The 21,401-nt window shown below is 33.4% G+C and overlaps 3 protein-coding genes across 3 annotated transcripts; 2 read left to right on the top strand and 1 right to left on the bottom strand.

Moving 5' to 3' along the window:
• Positions 1-824: 824 nt before the first annotated feature.
• On the top strand, positions 825-6,350 carry LOC128127775 (disease resistance protein Roq1-like). Its single transcript, XM_052766462.1, has 4 exons — positions 825-1,321; positions 1,721-2,828; positions 2,974-3,180; positions 5,454-6,350. The coding sequence occupies exons 1-4, from the start codon at positions 831-833 to the stop codon at positions 6,348-6,350; spliced, it is 2,703 nt and encodes a 900-aa protein (XP_052622422.1). The 5' UTR covers positions 825-830.
• A 16-nt stretch (positions 6,351-6,366) lies between these two features.
• On the top strand, positions 6,367-8,251 carry LOC128128104 (uncharacterized). Its single transcript, XM_052766924.1, has 3 exons — positions 6,367-6,964; positions 7,814-7,889; positions 7,983-8,251. The coding sequence occupies exons 1-3, from the start codon at positions 6,440-6,442 to the stop codon at positions 8,120-8,122; spliced, it is 741 nt and encodes a 246-aa protein (XP_052622884.1). The 5' UTR covers positions 6,367-6,439; the 3' UTR covers positions 8,123-8,251.
• A 1,860-nt stretch (positions 8,252-10,111) lies between these two features.
• On the bottom strand, positions 10,112-20,229 carry LOC128127774 (receptor-like protein EIX2). Its single transcript, XM_052766461.1, has 7 exons — positions 19,977-20,229; positions 13,877-13,979; positions 13,768-13,798; positions 13,606-13,663; positions 11,838-13,151; positions 10,684-11,702; positions 10,112-10,576 (listed from the first exon to the last, which is right to left on the bottom strand). Exons 1-7 carry the CDS (start codon positions 20,227-20,229, stop codon positions 10,112-10,114), a joined length of 3,243 nt encoding a protein of 1,080 aa, XP_052622421.1.
• Positions 20,230-21,401: the final 1,172 nt, after the last annotated feature.

Here is a 21,401-nt window from a genome sequence, read left to right as displayed (position 1 = left end):
CCCACCATACTTTCCAATTTCATTGGTTGAGTCCATGAATCCTCCTACTAAATTTAAGGTCACTTTTATGGCACCATTTTCCTTGATAGAGAGATAGAGAGGTGGATTTCTTTTACGAGCCAAAAAATTATGAGTGAGCGGTTTAGAAGGTCATAATACATGTTTTGGCACTAACATGAAACTTTATTGTCTATTTTGTATTAAAATGAACAATGTTGCAAGAGCTCCAAAAAAGATAAAACATCGTTGCATAAATAAGTATCTAACCCTTTTATTATTAGTCATAATAACAATAATAATGCTCATCACTTTAAGATAATTTGAATTGTAGAACTTTGTTCCTCATCATGTTTTGTATACTTAGAAAATGACGTGGAGGATGAAATGACAACAACTTGGGCCAAATATCATCTTATAAGGTTTTAGATTACAAATTGGGTAATTTTGGTGAATAAAATGTTAGTTTTTGCTAATGTGGATAATCAATAAAGTGCCTTGCTTATATTGGCAGATCATCAATCTGAAATCAACTCGATTCATCTTTTTTTAAGCTTTTCGGAAATTGGAATTCTTTTGGATACTCAAATCTCTCTCTCTCTCTCTCTCTCTCTCTCTCTCTCCATATATGTGTGTGTGTGTGTGTATTGTAGCTATCTCAACAAGTCAACATGTCAAGTGGTGAGATATTTCTTGAGCTTTCATTAATTGGAAATTTCTTGGAAACTCATCTCTCTCTCTCTCTCTCTCTCTCTCTCTCTCTCTACAGAGATAGTTTGTTTCATTGAGGTGCTGGAACTGCATACATTCTCTCACAACAAATCAACATACCAATGGCATCTTCATCATCATCTCCAGCCTTTTCTTCTCAATCATGGAATCATGATGTTTTCATAAGTTTTAGAGGAGAGGATACTCGCAAGACGTTTGTGGATCATCTCTACACAACTCTTGTACAAAAAGGGATATACACTTACAAAGACGACGAGACACTTCCTCGGGGCGAATTGATCAATCCATCTCTTATGAAGGCTATAGAAGAGTCACAGATTGGCGTCATCATATTCTCTGAAAACTATGCAGATTCTTCATGGTGCTTAGATGAACTTGCACATATCATGAAATGCAAAGATACGAGAGGCCAAATAGTTATACCCATATTTTATGGCGTTGATCCATCTGAAGTTCGAAAACAGAAACAAAAATATGGAGAAGCATTTGTTAAGCATGAGTTGGAGAACAAAACCAAGGTTGAATCATGGAGAAAAGCACTTGTAGATGCAAGTAACATTTCTGGATGGGAACCAAAGCACATTGCCAACGGGTAATCTTCTTTCTCTTTCTGCACTGTTTATGCTTAAATCATGTGTGCTCTATCAGCAGCAACCTCAACCAAAACTCCAGCATATCCTGGTCTACCTGAACTGTTATAGACTTAATTGAGTTCTAATTCTAATTTTAATTCTGTATTTAATCCCTTGCTTCAATTTACAACAACAAAGCCATCTTCCTTTAATTTTAACTATTTGATATCATTTGCTTTTCCTAAGAAAATAGTTACAAACTACTTGTGCTATTGACTTTACAACTTCTAAGAAATATAAAGGGTGATTAATACTCCTTTTCTTCATTTTAATGGAGCATGGAGCATAAACCAAATTTACCTCTATTGTAATGTGAGCATGTTTTAATTATTGTTGTATGTCCAAATTTCAACATGAAGGCATGAATCAAAGGTTATCATAGAAATTGTTGAAAAAATTTCACAGAGGTTGCAGCTAGTAAGTCCAAGCGCAAATGCCAACCTTATTGGAATAGCGTCTCGTGTGCAAAGTTTGAAAACGAAGTTACAAATCGGTTCAGGTGGTGTGCGGATGATTGGAATATGGGGGGTTGGAGGTGGTGGTAAGACTACTCTTGCATCTTCTGTTTATGAGGAAATATCTAGAAAGTTTGATGGTTGTTGCTTTCTAGAAAATATCCGGGAGAAATCAAGTAAGAAAGGGTTAGAAGAATTGCAACAAAAAATTCTTTATGGTGTTTTGAGAGACAAGATAGTGCAGGTAGAGAGAGTTGAGGAAGGAAAACACATGATAAAACATAGGTTATGCCGTAGAAAGGTGCTGATTGTTCTTGATGATGTCGATCAGCTTGACCAATTAAAAGCTTTAGCTGGATCACATGATTGGTTCGGTGAAGGAAGCCGAATAATAATCACAACAAGAGATGTACATGTAATATCAACTACTGCGCCCAGAGTAGATGAGATACACAATATTAGCTTGTTAAACGATGATGAGGCTATGGAGCTCTTTTGCAAGCATGCACCATGTGGTCACAAACATAAAGAAGATTATGAGCTGCTTTCAAAAAGTGTGGTTTCTTATGCTGGTGGACTCCCATTAGCACTTACAGTTCTTGGTTGTTTTCTATGTGGCAAAGACACTAATGAGTGGAGGAGTGCAATAGCCAGATTGAAAGACATCCCAGATACAAATATTGTGGAAAAGCTAAAAATCAGCTTTGATGGACTTACACCGGTTGAGAAAGAGTTGTTTCTTGATATTGCATGCTTCTTCAGAGGTTGGTATAAAAATGGAAGGATAATGGCAATGCTTGATGCTTGTGGTTTTTACCCTGTTATAGGCATAAAGGTGTTGTTAGAAAAGGCGCTCATAACAATTTCAGATGGAAGGTTTGATATGCATGATCTGTTGCAAGAAATGGGACGCTACATTGTTAGAGGGGAACACCCTGAGAATCCAGAAAAACATAGTAGAATTTGGAAGGAGGAAGATGTTCTAAAAATTTGTGCTATGGATGCGACGAAGGTAATGATTAAGCTATCTTTGCATGTTATATATATATATATATATATATATATATATATATATATATATATATATATATATATATATATAGTTTGGAAGAAGGAAGATGTTCTAGAATCCTGATATCATTTTGCATCTATTACAGGAACTTGACATGATTAAAGCAATAAGATTTCAATGCAATAGCTATGATCTAGTAGAACTTCCTTCGGTTGCAAACCTGAAAAACCTCCGGTGGATTGATTGGAGAGGTGATCTTGCAAGTCCATTTCCTACCAACTTTCCACCAGAGAACCTTTGTTGTCTGATATTGGATGACATCTCGAAGAAACGACTTTGGAGGGGTTGTAAGGTAATTCATATACTCTATCTAAATAACAAATTAAAACAAAGTGGATGAAGAATTATAGACCTGACTTGCCTAATTCAGAGAGGAAATTATTAGTTATATGCCTATGAGCACATAGTTATGTCAATGGTCATTGGTGTCATTAAGCAATATCACTTGTAGTAAACCTCTATTTTTATTTTATATTCGTGTTTTCTGGTTTTTAACCTGGTTCTATTTTTTAGTTTTATTGATGCCGAATTTTTATATATGGGATTATCTTCTTTTTTTACGATAAATATTAAATTGTTAGGAATAAGTGTGATGATTGAATTGTAAGCTCCACATCACATTCCATGCTCAATCAAACAATTAAACAATCAAACAATCTGATCTTAAACATAACGCTGATACAAATCAGAAATAAGATGCAAAGAAAAACAAAAACTGTTCCTGTAATTCAAGAAACAGGGGTCTCTAGCTAAAAGTCTAAGACCCATAATGTTTATTCCATAATCATAAAAACAATCCTAAGGTCATAATTGTAATGTTTGTCAAGCCTTACTTACCGAAATAAAAAGATAACTGTTAAGAAAATACTAATCTTTATATATTTATATATATATATATATATATATATATATATATATATATATATATATATATATATATATAGGTTCCGTTGAGATTAAAAAAAATAGAGATCTTGAGATTCAACCTTAGCTACATATTTCATAACCGGCGTGCCGTTCTAACCTTCCGGCGTACCGGCGCAACAGATCTGTTATAATCATAAATGATTATATAGCCGCTTGTTCCTTTCTCCTCCGCCACCATCCCCACCTCCACAACCGCCACCGCCACCACTAATACTACCATCTTTGACACAAGCCGACCCCACCACTGCCACCTTCGTCATTTATACCACCATCACCTCTGCCACCACCACCTCTTCTGCCACCAACTGTCATAATCATATATGATTACTCAATCTGCGAACAGACATATATGTATAAATGATTAGACATATACGTATAAACATGTATAATCATATATGATTATACCTCTCTGCCATATAATCATTTATGTCGGTGGTACACTGGAGCGTTAGAGCGGTAAATGAGAAATATGTGGCTGAGGCTGAATCTCAAGATCTTAGTTTTTTTTTTTAATCTCAAGTGAACCGTCTCATATATATATATATATATATATATATATATATATATATATATATATATATATATATATTCCTCCTCCATCCCAAAATTATTGTCCATAGACAAAAAAATACACAAATTAATAAAACATTAATTAGCTCTAACTTTATTAAATGAAATGACAATTATACCTTTTTGGTGCATTTAATTCCAACCTTTTGTTGTATTTAATTCTATGGTAGATTAACTAATAATAAGAGGTATTTTGGTAAAAGGGACATTTATTTTTAAAAGTAAGTTATTATTTTAAGACAAACCAAAAAGGAAACATGAACTATTAATATGAGACGGAGGGAGTACATATGTAAAAGATAACCCTATTTATTTGGGAGCTGATAAACATGACCGAAACGACCAGTTGTATCATAGTTCCGTCATTAAATGGTTGGAAGCATTCCAATAATCGATACTTCAATCCGTCCCATGATCTGAACCTCAACGTAACTCGAGAAACAGGGGTCTCCAAAAGTCTAAGACTCAAAACGTTCATAAAATTGATTCTAAGGTCATACTTATAATGTTTGTTGAACCCTACTTACCAAAATTAAAAGATAAGTATTAAGGAAATACTAATCTTAATTAAATATAAAAGATAACCCTCTTCATTTGTGGTGGTGATAAACACGACCAAAAAGTATCAAAGGCTTGTTAAAAAAGATCCACATCATGTAAGGTAGGAATCTCCCTTCGTCAAGTTAGAGGTGTTCATGATTCAGGTCAACTATAACCTGTCCAGTTCATTTGTTAAACTGGTTATTTGGATTGTGTTGTCGAATGTTTTAGTCGCATTTTTATATATTTTTAATAGGAAGTGATTCGTACACAACAATTTTTCTCCATACACAATAATTTATGTTTTATGGAGTTGTCGAATGTTTTTGTATGAAAATTTTTTGTTGTGTACGAATCGGTACCCATTTTTAATAGGGGCCGTCTGAAGCCCAAACTTTTGCAAATAGTATAAATTTTTTCGTATATAATTCATATGTTTTGACTTGTTTCACGTGTATATATTTTTAATTTACTTTAAGCTCTTATTACCTTGATATACTTTGACTTGTTTGCACTTGTATGGAACAGCATCTTCCAAATCTGAAGATCTTGGAACTTGTTAGATTGAGTAACCTAATCATGACACCAGATTTTGATAGAATTCCAAATCTTGAAAGACTCATTCTTCGTGGATGCCAGCGTTTAAAAAAGATTCATCCATCGATTGGAAACTTGGAAAGGCTCATTTTCCTATCTATAGAGTTTTGTTCTGGTCTTAAGATATTTCCACCGATTAAGCGACTAAAGAAACTCGAGACCCTTTCATTATCAGATTGCCCCAAACTTTTTAAGCTCTCGGGGATCCAACAGAGAATGAACGATTTACTGCATCTTCATTCGAATATTAGTGGGAAAGAAGTTGGATCCTACAAAAAGTATTCTTCAAACTTTGTCGTTACTTGTTGGACGAGTGGTGACACAAAAATTAGAAACCCAGTAGAGGACCTGATTGATGTAGAAGAATGTTGTTTAGAGGAGCCTTGTTTACCTCGCAACAACAATACAGTGTTACGGTTTTTTCCCAGAGGGTTAAGAAAGTTAAATCTCCGGTACTGCAATCTGGGAGATAAAGACATTGAGTCTGCTGTTTGGGAGTTTCCCAACTTGGAAGAACTCAATCTAAAAGGAAATCATTTTTCACGACTAAGTTTTAGTCGATGGCGACTTCCTCAGCTCAAATGGCTGGACGTGTCATGGTGCCAATTACTTGTAGAATTGTGGGAGCTGCCATCAAGTATAGCTGTTGTTATAGCGGATTATTGTTTCTCACTTGAAAGCTTCGGAGATATTTCAAACTGTAAGTGGTTGTGGAAAGTCTCATTGTGTGGGGGCAACAAACTTGGTCCACTTGTTGGTGACATATTACTAGACTCCATGCTCCAGGTTTACTTTACCTTTACGTTTGGAATTTCACTCTTTATATAAAACCCAAAAAGCAGAATAATTGAACGTGTTTTCCGTGGCAGGGAAATGCTCTTGAAGATCGCTTTATCAGTGTCAATCTTGGATATCAGATGATTCCAAGGGGGTATGTTAGTAGGCTGTTTAAGGGAACAAAATTTACATTGCGTCTTCCATATGATTGGTACAATGACTTTTCTGGGCTCTTAATATGCATTGTTACCAAAGCAAGACATCCGCGAGTAAATATAATCATCAGGCAGGAGGTGGATGAAGATATTCTCTCCGTGCTTTGGCAAGGGTCTAGTGAAGCACCAGCAGATCCTAAATATGATGGAAGTGTGTCAATCATAGGATACGTTTCCTTTAGTTCACTGAGGCACACATCATTGTTAAATTCTTCATACAATATGATATCATTTTCCATAGACGGAGGGCATCTGAGTGGTTTAGCAGCTAACAGTTATGTTGGAGGTGAGCTTGTTCCTTGGGGAAGTAAAGGTGATGAGGTGAAAACAACAGATTGCTCGGAATTATTTTGGGACAAGGAAAATGAAGATGGTTCAAACACATTTACAATCCGACAACATGATTCAAAGTCTTCGATTGAGATCTTATGGCGGCCTTACTACACACAGGTCTGTGGACTTAACTCACTTTCTGAAACTTCTTCTTTTGCATGTTCTCATTTGATAGTCAGTGGTAATGTGTGTTTTTGAAAACCAAAGTCTACAAAATAGTATTTCCATCTGTCTCCCACTTTCCTCCTGATTCTACCATTATGATTAGGTAAATGTGATTATTACTCTCAGTATTCCCTTACTTCACCATTATGGAATTTCCCCCTACTTTGCCTTCTACTGTAGTGGTTTTTTCTCTTTGTATGATTGTTTTGCTATTTTTGTTTTAAGGCTTATTAATTTCCTGTCGGCAGTTTCTTCTACGTACCGTCATTTACCTCTTTAGGGGGAGTTTCGGTTGTGGGATTCTGAATTTGTCACAGGAACTGCATAAGTAATTATCTTATCTGTTTCATTAATCATTTTAGATAATTATAAAAATTGTTAAATTACTTTCCTGAAAATTGATTTTTTTTACAGAAACTGCATAAATACTTAAAAATAAATAAATAAATAAAAGAAATGATTCTTGTAAAATATCATTCCAGCATATATAATACTTTTGTGAATTAATTCTCTACATTTTCAATGGGATATTTCATTGAAAAGATTGTTGACTCGTGGAATCATATATATACCTATGGTCCAAAAAATGAAGTAAGAAATTAGGAAAGATAAAATAAAATTGCTGCTGAACCTAGCTAGCTATTACAGATGAGAACATGGATATGTTGTCTATATCTGCAGAAGAAAGCCTAAAACCATGCTGCAAAAATAAAACCAAACTTACTCTTTTTAGCCTCGTTTAAATTCATTCTGGAGATTGACTTTCATGGTTGGTTGTTATTACTTTGTATTCAATTGCAGAAAGTGGTTGTCAAAGTGGATGTACACGATGATAAAGGAAAACGGAAAGTTATGAAGGCAGTTTCCAGCCTTTCAGGTTAATAATATATTATGTTTGTTTTGTTTTCCTTCTATTTTCATGTGAAACCATATGTTTGACTAAAGCTGGTTTTGAAATATATACATACAGGGGTTGAGTCCATAACTTTCGGCGTGAGAGACAAGACACTGACTGTCACTGGGGACACTGATCCAGTTTTCATCGTTGGAAAACTGAAAAAGTATTGCCGCACAGAGATAGTGACCATTGGAACAGCCAAAGGTTGGTAGAAGCTTTCAGCAGGACCTTCAATCCTGAAATCGTACACAATGATTGTGTTTATCATTAAATGACATTTCCGTATGCATATCTCCCACTTTCACCCTCATCTTGTAATTAAGACTACCGGTCGATTTATTTTTTCCAAGATAATATTACAACATTCATGTTTCTTAATATATATATATATATATATATATATATATATATATATATATATATATATATATATATATATATATATATATATATATATATATAACATGTTTCTATATTTACTTCAATAATTGTATGTTTATTCCATTTACGAAAAAAAAACGCTACAACTTTATTTATTTTAAAAAATGCAAATTTTGACAAATAGCTTGGTTCCCTCGATAATAAATTAATAAAAAGATAATATAAAATGTTATCTTAAGCTATATTATAAACATAGAAAGTACAGTTAGCTCAACCAATATTTCTCCCACAAGTTTATTGCTTGAAAGGTACATGTTCAAACTATATACCAACTTCTTCCATTTTCTTGATCAACACTTTTCATGATATTGATTCTTGAAAACTAGTAGTGAGTAGCATTAAGATCTTTACAGGACAATACAAATTTGCTACTATTGAAGAAGCAATTGTCTTTGTAAAATTTTGAACAGAAACTGTTTACAAGGAAGAAGGATGATTAAAGGGGGAGCATTCAAAAGTAACTCACTTTATGCCTCAAAAGATGATAAATATGCATCATAAGTGACGAGAAAATTGAGTAAAATGATGAGATGGTTCAAAAGAAACAAGGAAGCAAGATAGTAGAGATGAACAACTCTATCAAACAAAAGACTATGCATGCTTCAATGACTCATTACTTACATCTAAAAGAAGTGAACAAAAAGGATATGAAGCCTGTGTACATTGACAAACTAAATGTCCATTCTCTAATAAAACAAGTTTTCAATCAAATATTCATTATATCATTGACATGGACTCATGAGTCATGTCAATCTATGCACATTGACAAACTAAAAAGGAACATCAAGAAATTGCTCAAATACACATCAAGGGCTTGAACACCCGATGAAATGGTAATAACACAACTATCTTTGTCAAATCAAAAAAATACGTGATGAAAAAAAAACTCAAGCAATATGTTCGGGTTTGTTTTCACTGCACAGACAATTTAAATTCAGAGGAAATGTACAAGGATATTTGCGGAAATATATTTGACTAAATGTTATAAAATCTACCTCTTCTTTCTTAAGAATCGTTCATGCACAAACTCCTACATGTTCGTATCAATCATGTAGGACAAAAAAAAAAAAAAGAGATGAAATATTACAATGATGTTAAAAATCAGAAATTACAGATACATGGAAAATTTGTAAGGAAAAAGAGCTAGATGCATACAAACAAAAAAAGGATGACATTTTACATACTGATTAACCTTTCATCTAATCTCATAACTTTCATGCAAACTCATGAGAGCAGTAGAACCAAATAATCAACCAAGACCACTACCATTGCGTATTCATACAAGCAGACCTTAATCTTTTATAAATACCAAATCCAACAAAAAATTTCCACCTTTCACCCACACATCCTTCTTCACTAGAACTAGAAAATTTACAAATGAAGAAATAAATAATGAGTAGATTACTTGGTTCTTACTTATCTGGACCAATGTGGATGAAAGTTGATGGATCAACAGCATGTCAGGGGCGAGAGCAGCAACAGAAAGTCGGAAGCAAGATAGCAGAATTAAAAAGAAAAAAAAAATCCTACAACTCAAATCCATAGTAGTCTAATCTACAACTTGATCATGTATAAATACCCAATACAGTATAAATTTTGTAAATTGCCACCTCTAAACAACACCCATATATATTACAAAAGTCATACAAATTCAAAATACAAAAAACTATTATATAATAATAATAAGCACAATAGCATTTCTAAAAAGAAAAACAATCATTGATAATATATACTGGAGACCTACTTGCATTCCAGAGGATCTATGCAGCTTCTCTTCCTTTCTTGATTTTGGAAACTCTTAGCATGACTGCAACATATATCTTGTCTACCATTACCTCAGCAAACATGAAAAGCTTCTGTCTCCACTGCTTCTTGAACAACACAACTCCAATAACACCCCAAAACCCTGTTACAAAACCACTCATTATGTCCCCGTAAAACAACCATACCTTCATCCACTCATCAGTTGCTTTGTGTTTCTTCTTGCTTCTTGTTGTTGTTGGATCGTGATGATTTGAGCAAGTGTTTGGCAATGGAGGCCCACATAGATGTTTGTTCCCAGCATATATTGAAGGATCATTAAGCGTTTGCAGTTGATTTCCTGTTGGAATTTGACCCGACAAGTTGTTGTATGACAAATTCAAATGGCTCAAAAAGTGCAAAGCTGCCATGCTTGAAGAGAAAATAACTCTGTCATCTTTCCAATGTTGTGTGGAATCTCCCCACTGAGATGATTATTAGACAAATTGAGACCCACTAACTTAGAAAGTGCAGTTAGCTCGACCGGTATTTCTCCCACAAGCTTATTGCTTGAAAGATCCATGTTATAAACCATACCCCAAATTGTTGTATATTCAAGATCAACACCTTTCATGCCCTGAATCACATTCTTATCATAATCGGAAGCGGAATGATACAAAGGTATTGAGTGACTCTCAACCATGCCATTTAACTTTCCTACACAACGGGGGATGGTCCCTGTTAATTTGTTGTATGCAAGATCCAAAATTTGAAGAGTTGAAATTTTGCACAGAGATCGAGGAATTCTACCGGTGAAGTTGTTTTTGTGTAACCTCAAAACTACCAAATCTATAAATTTTTCTCCAATCCATTTTGGTATATTTCCAGAGAACTTATTATCACCCAAATCTAAGACTTGCAAAAGTTGTAGATTTGCCAATTCTCGTGGAAGTTCACCAATAATGTTATTGTCATTCAAACTTAACCAAAATAATGATGAATTAAGAGCTATTGAACTTGGAATGACACCAGAGAGCCAATTTGAGCTTAATATCATGTTAGTCAAATCCTTCAGATTCCCCAAACAGTTGGGAATTTTCCCACTTAACATATTTTTGGAAAGATCAAGTCCTACTAAATATGTTCTTCTGCACAATGACCTTGGAATCGACCCATTGAAAAGGTTATATTCCAGAAGTAATGCGGGCTCAGGAGAATATGTATACACTTTATCATTTCCACCATTGGGAAGGTTTGTCAGAGGTCCGCTGAATTTGTTGTGAGAGAGATCTAAGACAGGAATGATGGGCATCTTCCGCAACCATGTGGGCAGAGGTCCTGAAAGTGTAGCATTTGACAACACTAAGATTTGAAGCTTCTGTTGTTTTCGAAGCCACTGCGGGAATCCATTACTGATATTGCAAGAACTGAGATTAAGAGATTTTAATTGGAATGGAGGTATCCACCCACGTGAAACATTGAATGTCAACTTAGTGTTAGAAGAAGCATCCAAGTCCTTCAACATGGAAAGGTTGGCAAAATAGGCTTCGGTAACTACTCCTTCTAAAGAATTGTTGGAGAGAACGAGAGAACGGAGTTTGGCAAGTTTCCCTATTGAAAGTGGAATAGACCCATTTAACAAATTAGAACTTAGATTCAAATCTGTTAAAGCTGCTAATGTTCCAAGGGACTTTGGAATTGAACCAGTCAATTAGTTAGAAGAAAGGTCAAGTTTGGTAAGGTTACCAGGGAACTCTGGAACAGGACCAGTCAAGTGATTTTGAGATAGATCTAGCACTTCTAAAAATCTTAATCTACTCAGAGATTCAGGGATTGAACCAACCAGTCTGTTGTACGATAGATCAAGAACACTTAAATTCGCCAAAGAATCCTGGGAGCATTCTGATGCGTTTTTTGGTGAGTCAATCATTTCCATACCAAATTCATTATTTGTCACTCTCAACTGTTGCAGGTGGCACTGTCTCCAGATTCCAACATGCTCAATCTGCTTAAACTTGTTATAAGAAAGATGAAGCTCTAGAAGTTTAGGCATAATAGGAAGGGATGAATTCAACATGGTATCCAAAAGGTCAAGGACTCTTAGGGAGCTCATGTTAGTCAAAAAGGACAGAAATATGCCTCCAAGTGGATTAAAGCTAAGATCGAGGTGTTGGATGTTAGAAAGTGTACTGAAATTAAGACGAAGGGAAGATAGATGTGTCCTATTGAGCCCACAATCAAACAAATGCAGCTCTGATAGAGAAGGGATCATGCTTAGTAGGTCTGGAAAGTTCCATGCCAAACTAAGATTAAAGACGGAAAGATCGAGGAATGTGAGGGAGGTCATGTTTTGAAAAAAGGTAGGGAGTGGACCTTCGAAAGAATTGAAGCCAAGATCGAGGTGTTTGATGTTGGGAAGTATTCTACTCAAATTAAGAAAAGCACCAAGGTCAACATTGGAAAGTAGACAATTCGACAAACTTAACTCTTTCAACAAGGGAGTCATGTGAAGCAAAGTTTGATCCCAGTTTTGTGCTCCACTAAGATCCACTGAACTCAAGTCGAGAAGCTCGAGTGACGGAAGGCGAGAAATCCATGCAATTTCATCCGCCTTTAAAAAGTTTGAACCGAGATTAAGAACCTTTAAATTAGAAAGATTTCCAATTTGAGGAGGAATAATACCTTCAAAACCAGCATCAAATAGATTGAGGTAGGTCAGCTGTTTAAAGGATCCAATGAACTCAGGGATCTGACTTCCTAGAAAAAAACCATTCCCACTCAAGTCGAGGTATTTGAGATGCCTCAACTCTGCCAAAGAAGAGCTCACCTTATTACGAGTAAAGAAGTCGTAGTAGGAATCTGCATTAAGTTTAAGGCGTTGAACATTTCCAGTGACAGCATCACACTGGATTCCTTCCCACATGCAACACTCATTTCCAACCCATGAGGACAACATTTCAAAAGGATCTTGGATACTGTGTTTGAAGTTGAGAAGAGCAAGTCGCTCGTGCTCAGAGCAGATGACACTAACATTTCCAAGCCCCAAACAAGTATATGTGGCTGCAAACAAAAAAACACATACGAAAATGAGATGGAGCCCCAAACCCCTCCACTTTTCCATTATGAACCTAACTCAATTTTAGTTTAGAAGAAAGTTTAAACTGAAAGATGAATTGTGATGATGTAAGAATGGAATATTATGATCAAGTAACGAGTACATTTATAAAGACATAAATGAAGAATAACTTGTTGCAATATTGGAAGACTGAGTCAATGGAGAATCTGTATCCACAACTCAAATGAAAATTTGGCCGGCCAACTCTTTTTAAAATAAAGGATAAATTACAGAAATCGTCCCTGCAGTTATATGAAAATTTTGGATTAGGTCCCTAAAAGATTTTTAGTGCTGATTTCATTCCTAGGTTTTCAATTCATTTTGAGTTAAGTCACCTATTATTAACACCGTTTAGTTCATAAATGTTAAAAGTATGTGAATTTACTTATATAGCCTTACCTCTCCTCCACATCTTCATATCCACCGGATGAATGCAAATCGATCCCAAGCATTGGACCTGCAAATCAATTCCAAATGAAAAGCTCAATAATATCCCTTATAAAATATGCAAATTGATACCAATTGCCAAGCATCAGACCTACATATTAGCCTTTCAAAAACCTGCACATTCATGACAACCTTCAAATCGATTCTATAAACCAAATATTAACCCCATTACTCCTCTACCCAACCCACCCCTCACCATCTTCTTCTCCGGGAAACCACCCACAAGACCACAACTTCATCTTCTCCAGGAAATCCATCAATATTCATCTTACATGCAGTCCATAAATCTTCAAAAGGTTCCGGCGTCACTCTTTTTGTGTTACTTTCTAATACAAACCATTAATTAACAAAAGACCCATATGCATTTCATGAACAAAAATTCCAAATAAATGAATACCCTTGTTTTTTGTTCCTTCCTGATACGAGCTTTGGCGCACCATCCGCTGTGGTCGAAATTTTAGAACCTGGATTGGGGAATGGGGTTTTTGGGCTGTGCAAATCGATGAATAAAAAACGCAAGTACACTCGTTTAACCAAAAAAAATAATAATTCCTGAACAAGAAATCCAGAAATCGATTGCGCACCCTAGATATCAATGAACAAGAAACCAAAAAAAAAAAAATAATCATAAATTGATTTACAAAAAACCACAACAACTTTAATGGCTTCGACGCGTTCGTCTTCTACCTCCAGATATCCGCAAATAGAGAAGAACGAGAGGGAACAGAAGGAATAGAACTACCTGGTAAGGGTGCTTAGGTTAGGGGTTGAGTGGGGTGGCGAGTGACGACAGAGGGTCGATGTTGTAGTGACGGACAATGTGATGGGTATGAGAAACAGACGACAAGAGATCTAAAAGGGCTGGTGGGCGGACATCAAGGGTGAAATAGTAATTTAAAAGTATTTAACGGAAGAAAATAAACAATGTTAATGATTGGGACTTGATTCAAAATAAATTAAAACCCTAGGGATCAAATCAGCAATACAAATCTTTCAAGGACCCAATCCAAAATTATTGTATAACCACAGGTACTATTTCTGTAATTTACCCTAAAATAAAAAATAAAAAGAATAATTTAGAAAAAAAATTAATAATATGTTACGGACAATTTAATCATATAATATTTGTTAGGGAGCATAGCCTAACCAAAACCAAATCAAATCATAACGGCGGTTGGTTACAATTGAAAACACTGTAGTTGATTAAAAAATAGCAGTGACCATTTTTGTAATTTACTCTAAAAAATTGTTCAAGATATTTAACCAAGATGTTCAACGTAGACCTCACATTTGAGACATCAGTCTCTCCAAATCACATGCAACATTCACTTTGTTTATTTGTCTCATTTGGTTATTTTATTTGTCTTATTTTATAATATGAAAACAATAATTTTAATTTATCATACTAAAGTTACAAGTTACAAACTAATGAGTACATCAATCAAACATTGTGATGGGAGACTTGAAAGTCAATGGGAATTTTGTATCCATATGCATTTGGCCTTTATCTATATTTATTTTTCCAATGACAAACGTAATATACATGGAAGTTGACGTTTGATTTGTATCCACAAAATTAATTTTTTTTTTTGGCCATTGGCTATTTTTCTTTTCATGTGGATGAAAAAACTATATCGTAATCTAATACTTGCAATAATCTCTTGAATCACATTATTTAAAAACTATAGTATTATTTTTATATATTGAAATGCATAAACCTGTATGAATTTAGAAAAGATATATTATTATTTTAATAGATTTAAGTCGGAAATGATACACAGAACTCGTGAATTTGTTCACAGGAAAATGATACATAAGAGATCCAAGTAGTTTCTTTGTATGCCTCGCATGACTTTAAAGTCAACATGGAAGTCAATGGACAATTTGTATCAACGATCGTGTATTCTTTTGGTCTTTGTTCCTTTTTAATTTTCTCTTAATCAAAATAAGTATCTATATTAATATCTATATCTATATCTTTATCTATTAGGGTTTAAGTTCCAAAGGTGGAGACTTTATGAGCAAAAGGGACTTCATGGACCTAGATCTGTCCCATTTCAGTGATATATGTGTTGCAGATCCATAAAAATCCCAACTTGGTCGTCATTATGGAGTCATGCTTGAGTTATGGGCTTTAAAGTATTGGAAATGGAATGATTTGGGTGTTGGTGACTTTTACAGCCATGGAAAGGCTTAAAGTCACCGACTTTATGGATTAAGAGGCTTAGGGACAGTCAGATCTGAAAGTTAGACGTGTGTCTTAACCGTTTAAGACCCAAAATCAAAGGAGTATGAAACTGGGACTTACGCGGGGCGTAATCCCAGTATGCGCAACGTAGGGGGTCACGTACCCCGATTCTGTGAGGTGGCCGGGTACACCCAGCTTACAGGTTTGGCACGCGCAGCGTAACCCGGAGAGTTGACTTTTGTTGACTTTTAGGGTTTAGTCAATGTTTGGGTCTTTGAGCCATGAGAGGGGTAAAATGGTCTTTTAACCTTCTGGGAGAACTTAGAGAGGGATTAGTCTAGCCTTGAGAGTTGTATTGATTAGAGTAATGATTCCATGTAATTAGGGGGAGGCTACCAGTATTACCGAGTTCGAGATTTACCGAGTTACCTGAGGTGAGTCTTCTCACTGTACTTTACCTAGAGTGGTAATTAGAGCTATGTGACAGAGTATCTTGTATGCTATCTATATGATATGATTTTATGTGATTTGTGTTATGTATGATCCAGAGTTTACAGAGTTAGGACCAGAAGGTCCACAAAGTTAGGGCCAGAGGGCCCACTGAGTTATAGGACTGGAGGGTCCCACTGAGACATATTGACCAGGGGGTCAAACAGAGTTATAGCCTCGACTGGCTAATATGTGTTATATGTGGTATTTTGGGGAACTCACTAAGCATTTATGCTTACAGTGTTATGTGTTATGTGTTTCAGGTACTAGTGACGATCGCAGGAAGGCGCCGACATGATCCGTACACACAGACAGAAGACCTTATTTGTGATCGTGGGATATGTTTTTATTTGATGACAATTGTTGAACATGAGATTTGAGAATGTTTAAATGATAATTATGTTGTTTGAAAAATGAAAAATTGTTTTGAAAATTTACGTCGTTACAATTTAGATTCGTCGGATACAAACAAATTGATTTAAATTGTTATATTGATATAGGAGCCAGTCTTTGTATCGCAAGTAAATATGTTATTCCAAAAGAACATTGGATTAACACTCCAAAACCTATAAAGGTTTCTATAGCAAAAGAAACTGTAATTATCAACAAAAAATGTGTTGATTTACAGATAAGACTTGCTGGAGAAATATTCCATATCCCTTCTATATACCAACAAGAATGTGGAATAAATTTCATCCTAGGAAATAACTTATGCTTTTGTATAGACCATTTGTACAAAATTTCAAAACAGTTACTTTCCACAACAATGGTGTTCAAATCATTGTTGATAAAATCACAAACGCTTATAGAAGTGGAAAACATGGATTTTTAGAATCAATGAAAAATAATACAAAATTTAAAAAACCAGAACCTGTCAACATCTCTCAAAGAAAAATTGAAGAAACCTTGTCTTTTAAAATGTGGGAGAATGAGGAAGAGTTCAAATTTTTTACTTAACCAAGAAATTTTTTCAAAAATTGAAAGTTTACTTAAAAAAGTTTGCTCAGAAAATCCTATAGACCCAATAAAGTCTAAACAATGGATGAAAGAAAACATAAAATAAATCGACCGGACCACTATCATCACAGTTAAACCTATGAGATACAGTCTACTATAAAAATGTCATTCTATTTGAGTAGACACACAAATACAAATCACATGCATAATTTACAAAGAAAATAAGTTTAAAGGTTTTGTGTTGGTTTCAAGGCTTTGGACCATTTTTCGAGCCATGTTATTATTTTAAAGATTTAGTTTGTAAGTTTGTTATATGTTAATTCTTATTTTATATTTTTCTTGGTTTAAGTATTCTTTTAAAACAGTCATGTTGTGGTTGAAACTTTAATGTAAATTAGATTAGATTCATGTTATCGATCATATGTTATAGAAAGTTATATAGATAATATTTAATTAAATATTGTATATATGTTTGTATGTTTGTGTTGTTTCAAAGTAATAATTAATTAAAAATCGTGGATATGCAATATTATCCATAGTATCCATGTAAGTCTCTTTTAAAATGCAAATTGTCTATCTTATTACTTTATATTTTAGTACATGTTTAACATTTTAATTATAATAATAAGTGTCTTTTAAAAGTTTTCTTTTATTTATTATTAATAATAAGTGGTTTTAAAACTAATAACAATAATTATAAATAATAAAATCAAATTATAAAAATCATGGATATGTCATATTATCCATGTAGGTCTCTTTTGAATGCAAATTGTCTATCTTATTAATTTATTATTTAGTGTGTGTTTAACATTTTAATAGTAGTATTAAGTGTTTCTTAAAAATATTCTTTAACTTAATAATAGTAATAAGTGGTTTAAAACTAAAGAACAATAATTTTAAATGATAATAACATCAATTTATAAATTACATAACGTTAACAACAAATAAATTGTATTTTAAATGAACATCATTATTTAAATTAGAAAATAATCACTTAAGTAAAAAATTTAAATTAACCAATCATAACAGTTGTTAAAAATAATATTAAATTGGTAATTGTATTTAATTTTATTAATGAGGAATGTGGGTTGATGTCAATGAATAATATTGTTCAAAATATTATGTCAAAGTTAATGTTAACAACATAACCATTTTAAACATATATTTTTCAATATTTTAACAATATATATGTTGTGCAACGTACGTGAATTCGTCTAGTAAACTTATAAATGAAACATTTTTCCTTTCACCACATTCATTTGAAACTCTCATGCACGATTCCTTCATCACATTTATTTGAAATTCCCATAACCTTTTAATTTATTTATAATAATGATTATAAGTTGGTTCATAAGGTTAAATAAATATCAAACATAAAGTATAATCATATATAAACTAAATTTCAATAATAAAAGAACATATTTACTTCTACTTATAAAGTTATGTTTTTTTAACTTTTAACATATTATATTTAATTTATTAGTTTTAATATATTGTTGGATATAAACCGTTATCATTTTAAAGCTACAAATTTTGAACAATTTGTATAAAATACTTAAATAATTAATTTAAATATAATATTACATGGTCAACTTAAATATAAATCTCAGTTTAACTTAAACAATCCAAAGAATCTTTTTTAAATAGTTAAAAGTGATAAATTGTAGTATCTTTCTAATAATGATTATAAGTTGGTTAATAAGGTTAAATAAATATCAAACATATAGCGTAACCACAAATAAATTAAATTTCAATATTAACATAATATCTTTACTTTTATTTAGAAAGTTATGTCATTAACATTTAATATATTATACTTAATTTATTATATTTAATATGTTGTTGTATGTAAATCATTATCAGTTTAAAGCTACAATTTTTGAACTGTTTGGACAAAATACTTAAATTGTTAATTTAAATATAACATTACAGTGTGAACCTAAATATAAATTCAAGTTCCACTTAAAAAACCCAAAGAATATTTTAGTTAAAAGTAATAAGTTGTAGCGCTAAATGCAAAAACTAAATTGTAATATCAGTTTAATTACAATATTTCCTAAAGATATTTTTATAATCGTTAAAAGTTTTAAAATAAATAGCTTATAAAAACTTACAATAACAATAGTTAAAAATAACCTTACATAAATGATTATATTGTTACTTTTAAAATTAAAAAAACAATGTTTGATGTTTTAAATAATTATAATGATAGAAATTAAAATGTTAAGCAAATAAATTTTAAAAAAAATTAATTAACAAAAACAACAACTATAAATAACATTAAACCATATATTATATTTAATTTTATTAATTGTTATGCAGTTATAATATATATATATATATATATATATATATATATATATATATATATATATATATATATATTATCATATAATTCAAAATAATCAATATATTATATCAACTTAGTATACGAATTAGTATATAAAATTTAACAACAACGTTATTCTTATATTTTAAAAAAAATATATTTGTAAACATTTCAACTATATAGATGTTTTTGTGCAACACATTGCACCGCATTCATTTGAAACCTCCATCACTTTTCAATTTCTTTCTAATAATTATTATAAATTGGTTAATAATGTTAAAGTAATGCAAAAACTAAATTATAATCATAAATTAGCTAAACTACAATATTAAAATATCATAATAAAGTGAACTAAAAAACCTTCAGAAATTTCCATTTCCATACTTTTAAGTTTGTTGGCCATGTCATTCATTACCATTATGTGTTCTCGGACACCACCAGATCCTTCATATTTAGTTGTGAGCATTTTAAGGATAAGAGTACTAGCATGGCCTTTAGAGGTACCCTTGAATTGCTCCTCAACCGACTTAATATATCCGGTGGCTGTTTTAGAATCAGGAATTGCACCACAGATAACAGATGATATGGAGCTTCTAATGATCATTAGAGACATGCGGTTTGATCACTCCCACTGATCAAAAACACGTTTTTCATCAATAGTGGATTTATCGGTTAAGGGCTTAAGCCATATAAATACCACATTATGGCTCAAACCCTAGCCTCCTTACATCCCCTCATCCTTAGAAACCCTAGAAACCCTCTCTTACTCCATTCTTGTGTGTGTGTGTGTTTGGACTTTTGAAGCTTGTTTTGGTGAAGTAGAGCTTGGAATTAGAAGAGAAGAGAAGTTGGAGAAGATGAACTTTTGTATCCTGAGCTCAAGGATCTGAGATTACCTCACCTTTTGGCACTAATAGGAGGTATAAAGCTTCCAACTTTCCTCATAAATGCTTAGATCTAGTTTTATGGAGCTTTGGACCTTTTTAGGTCCAAAGAACAGATTTTTATGGTGCAACTTCGTATTTAGGCTTAGGGTTGCCACCCTTAGAGCTAAATGTGTCCCATAAGCAGTAAAGTTTCAATCTTTAGGGCCTATTGATAACCATGCATGAGATCTAGCCATTTCATGAAGTTAATTGCTATATTCTAAGTTTGGGATCACTTGGTGGGTTGCAAGCCACCAAGTAGTCGACTTTATGGGCTAAGACGTTATTGGACTCAGATCTGTAATTTGGACTTAGTGTCTTTAAGGATTAAGAAGTTTTGAAGAAGATGGCTTAACAGAGTAGCACGCTGGGTGTACACGCCAACAAGCGCATCTTACAAGCCATTCAAGAAGTATGTGTAGTGTATAGAGGAGTACGCTCATCGTACTCTCCGATTTTAGGCTTACGACTTTTGGTCCTCGGTTTGAGCCGATCTTTAGGCTTAGCAGTTATTGGGCCGAAATGGCCCATCAAAAATTAGATAATGGACCAAGGACATGGTTGGGATTAAGGAAAGGCCCATTTGAGGAATTGGGCCCAATTTAGAAGATTAGGCCATTAGTGGGTCTTTAGTTGGCCATTAGCAGGCTTAGAAAAGTTAAAAGGGATTGGGCCCAGGTTATGGTCCAAATTAGCTCAGAAGGAAAAATGGTCATTTTCCCCTTCAAAGGATTCTTAGTTTTTGACTAAGTTTTCCTTGTGAATTTATAGTCGGGGAGTCGTTGGAGCAGCCATCGGAGATTTCCTCACTTGAAATATCAGCATCCAGCTTGAGAGGTGAGTTATCATTCAGTAGGAA

Source organism: Lactuca sativa, chromosome 8 (assembly GCF_002870075.4).
Source record: "Lactuca sativa cultivar Salinas chromosome 8, Lsat_Salinas_v11, whole genome shotgun sequence".
Classification (NCBI taxonomy): Eukaryota; Viridiplantae; Streptophyta; class Magnoliopsida; order Asterales; family Asteraceae; genus Lactuca; species Lactuca sativa.
Note: the sequence above shows the minus strand (reverse complement) of the source record. Positions and strands in the feature narration are given on the sequence as shown.

Coding starts and splice junctions, on each gene's coding strand:
- LOC128128104 (XM_052766924.1), top strand. CDS start 6,440: ATGATTCCAAGGGGGTATGTTAGTAGGCTGTTTAAGGGAACAAAATTT. Junction 6,965..7,813: donor GGCGGCCTTACTACACACAG/GTCTGTGGACTT, acceptor ATTCAATTGCAG/AAAGTGGTTGTCAAAGTGGA. Junction 7,890..7,982: donor GGCAGTTTCCAGCCTTTCAG/GTTAATAATATA, acceptor ATATACATACAG/GGGTTGAGTCCATAACTTTC.
- LOC128127775 (XM_052766462.1), top strand. CDS start 831: ATGGCATCTTCATCATCATCTCCAGCCTTTTCTTCTCAATCATGGAAT. Junction 2,829..2,973: donor GTGCTATGGATGCGACGAAG/GTAATGATTAAG, acceptor CATCTATTACAG/GAACTTGACATGATTAAAGC. Junction 3,181..5,453: donor GACTTTGGAGGGGTTGTAAG/GTAATTCATATA, acceptor TGTATGGAACAG/CATCTTCCAAATCTGAAGAT.
- LOC128127774 (XM_052766461.1), bottom strand. CDS start 20,229: ATGTCTCTAATGATCATTAGAAGCTCCATATCATCTGTTATCTGTGGT. Junction 13,152..13,605: donor TATGAAGATGTGGAGGAGAG/GTAAGGCTATAT, acceptor TTTTGTTTGCAG/CCACATATACTTGTTTGGGG. Junction 11,703..11,837: donor TCCTGTTCCAGAGTTCCCTG/GTAACCTTACCA, acceptor CACTTTCAATAG/GGAAACTTGCCAAACTCCGT.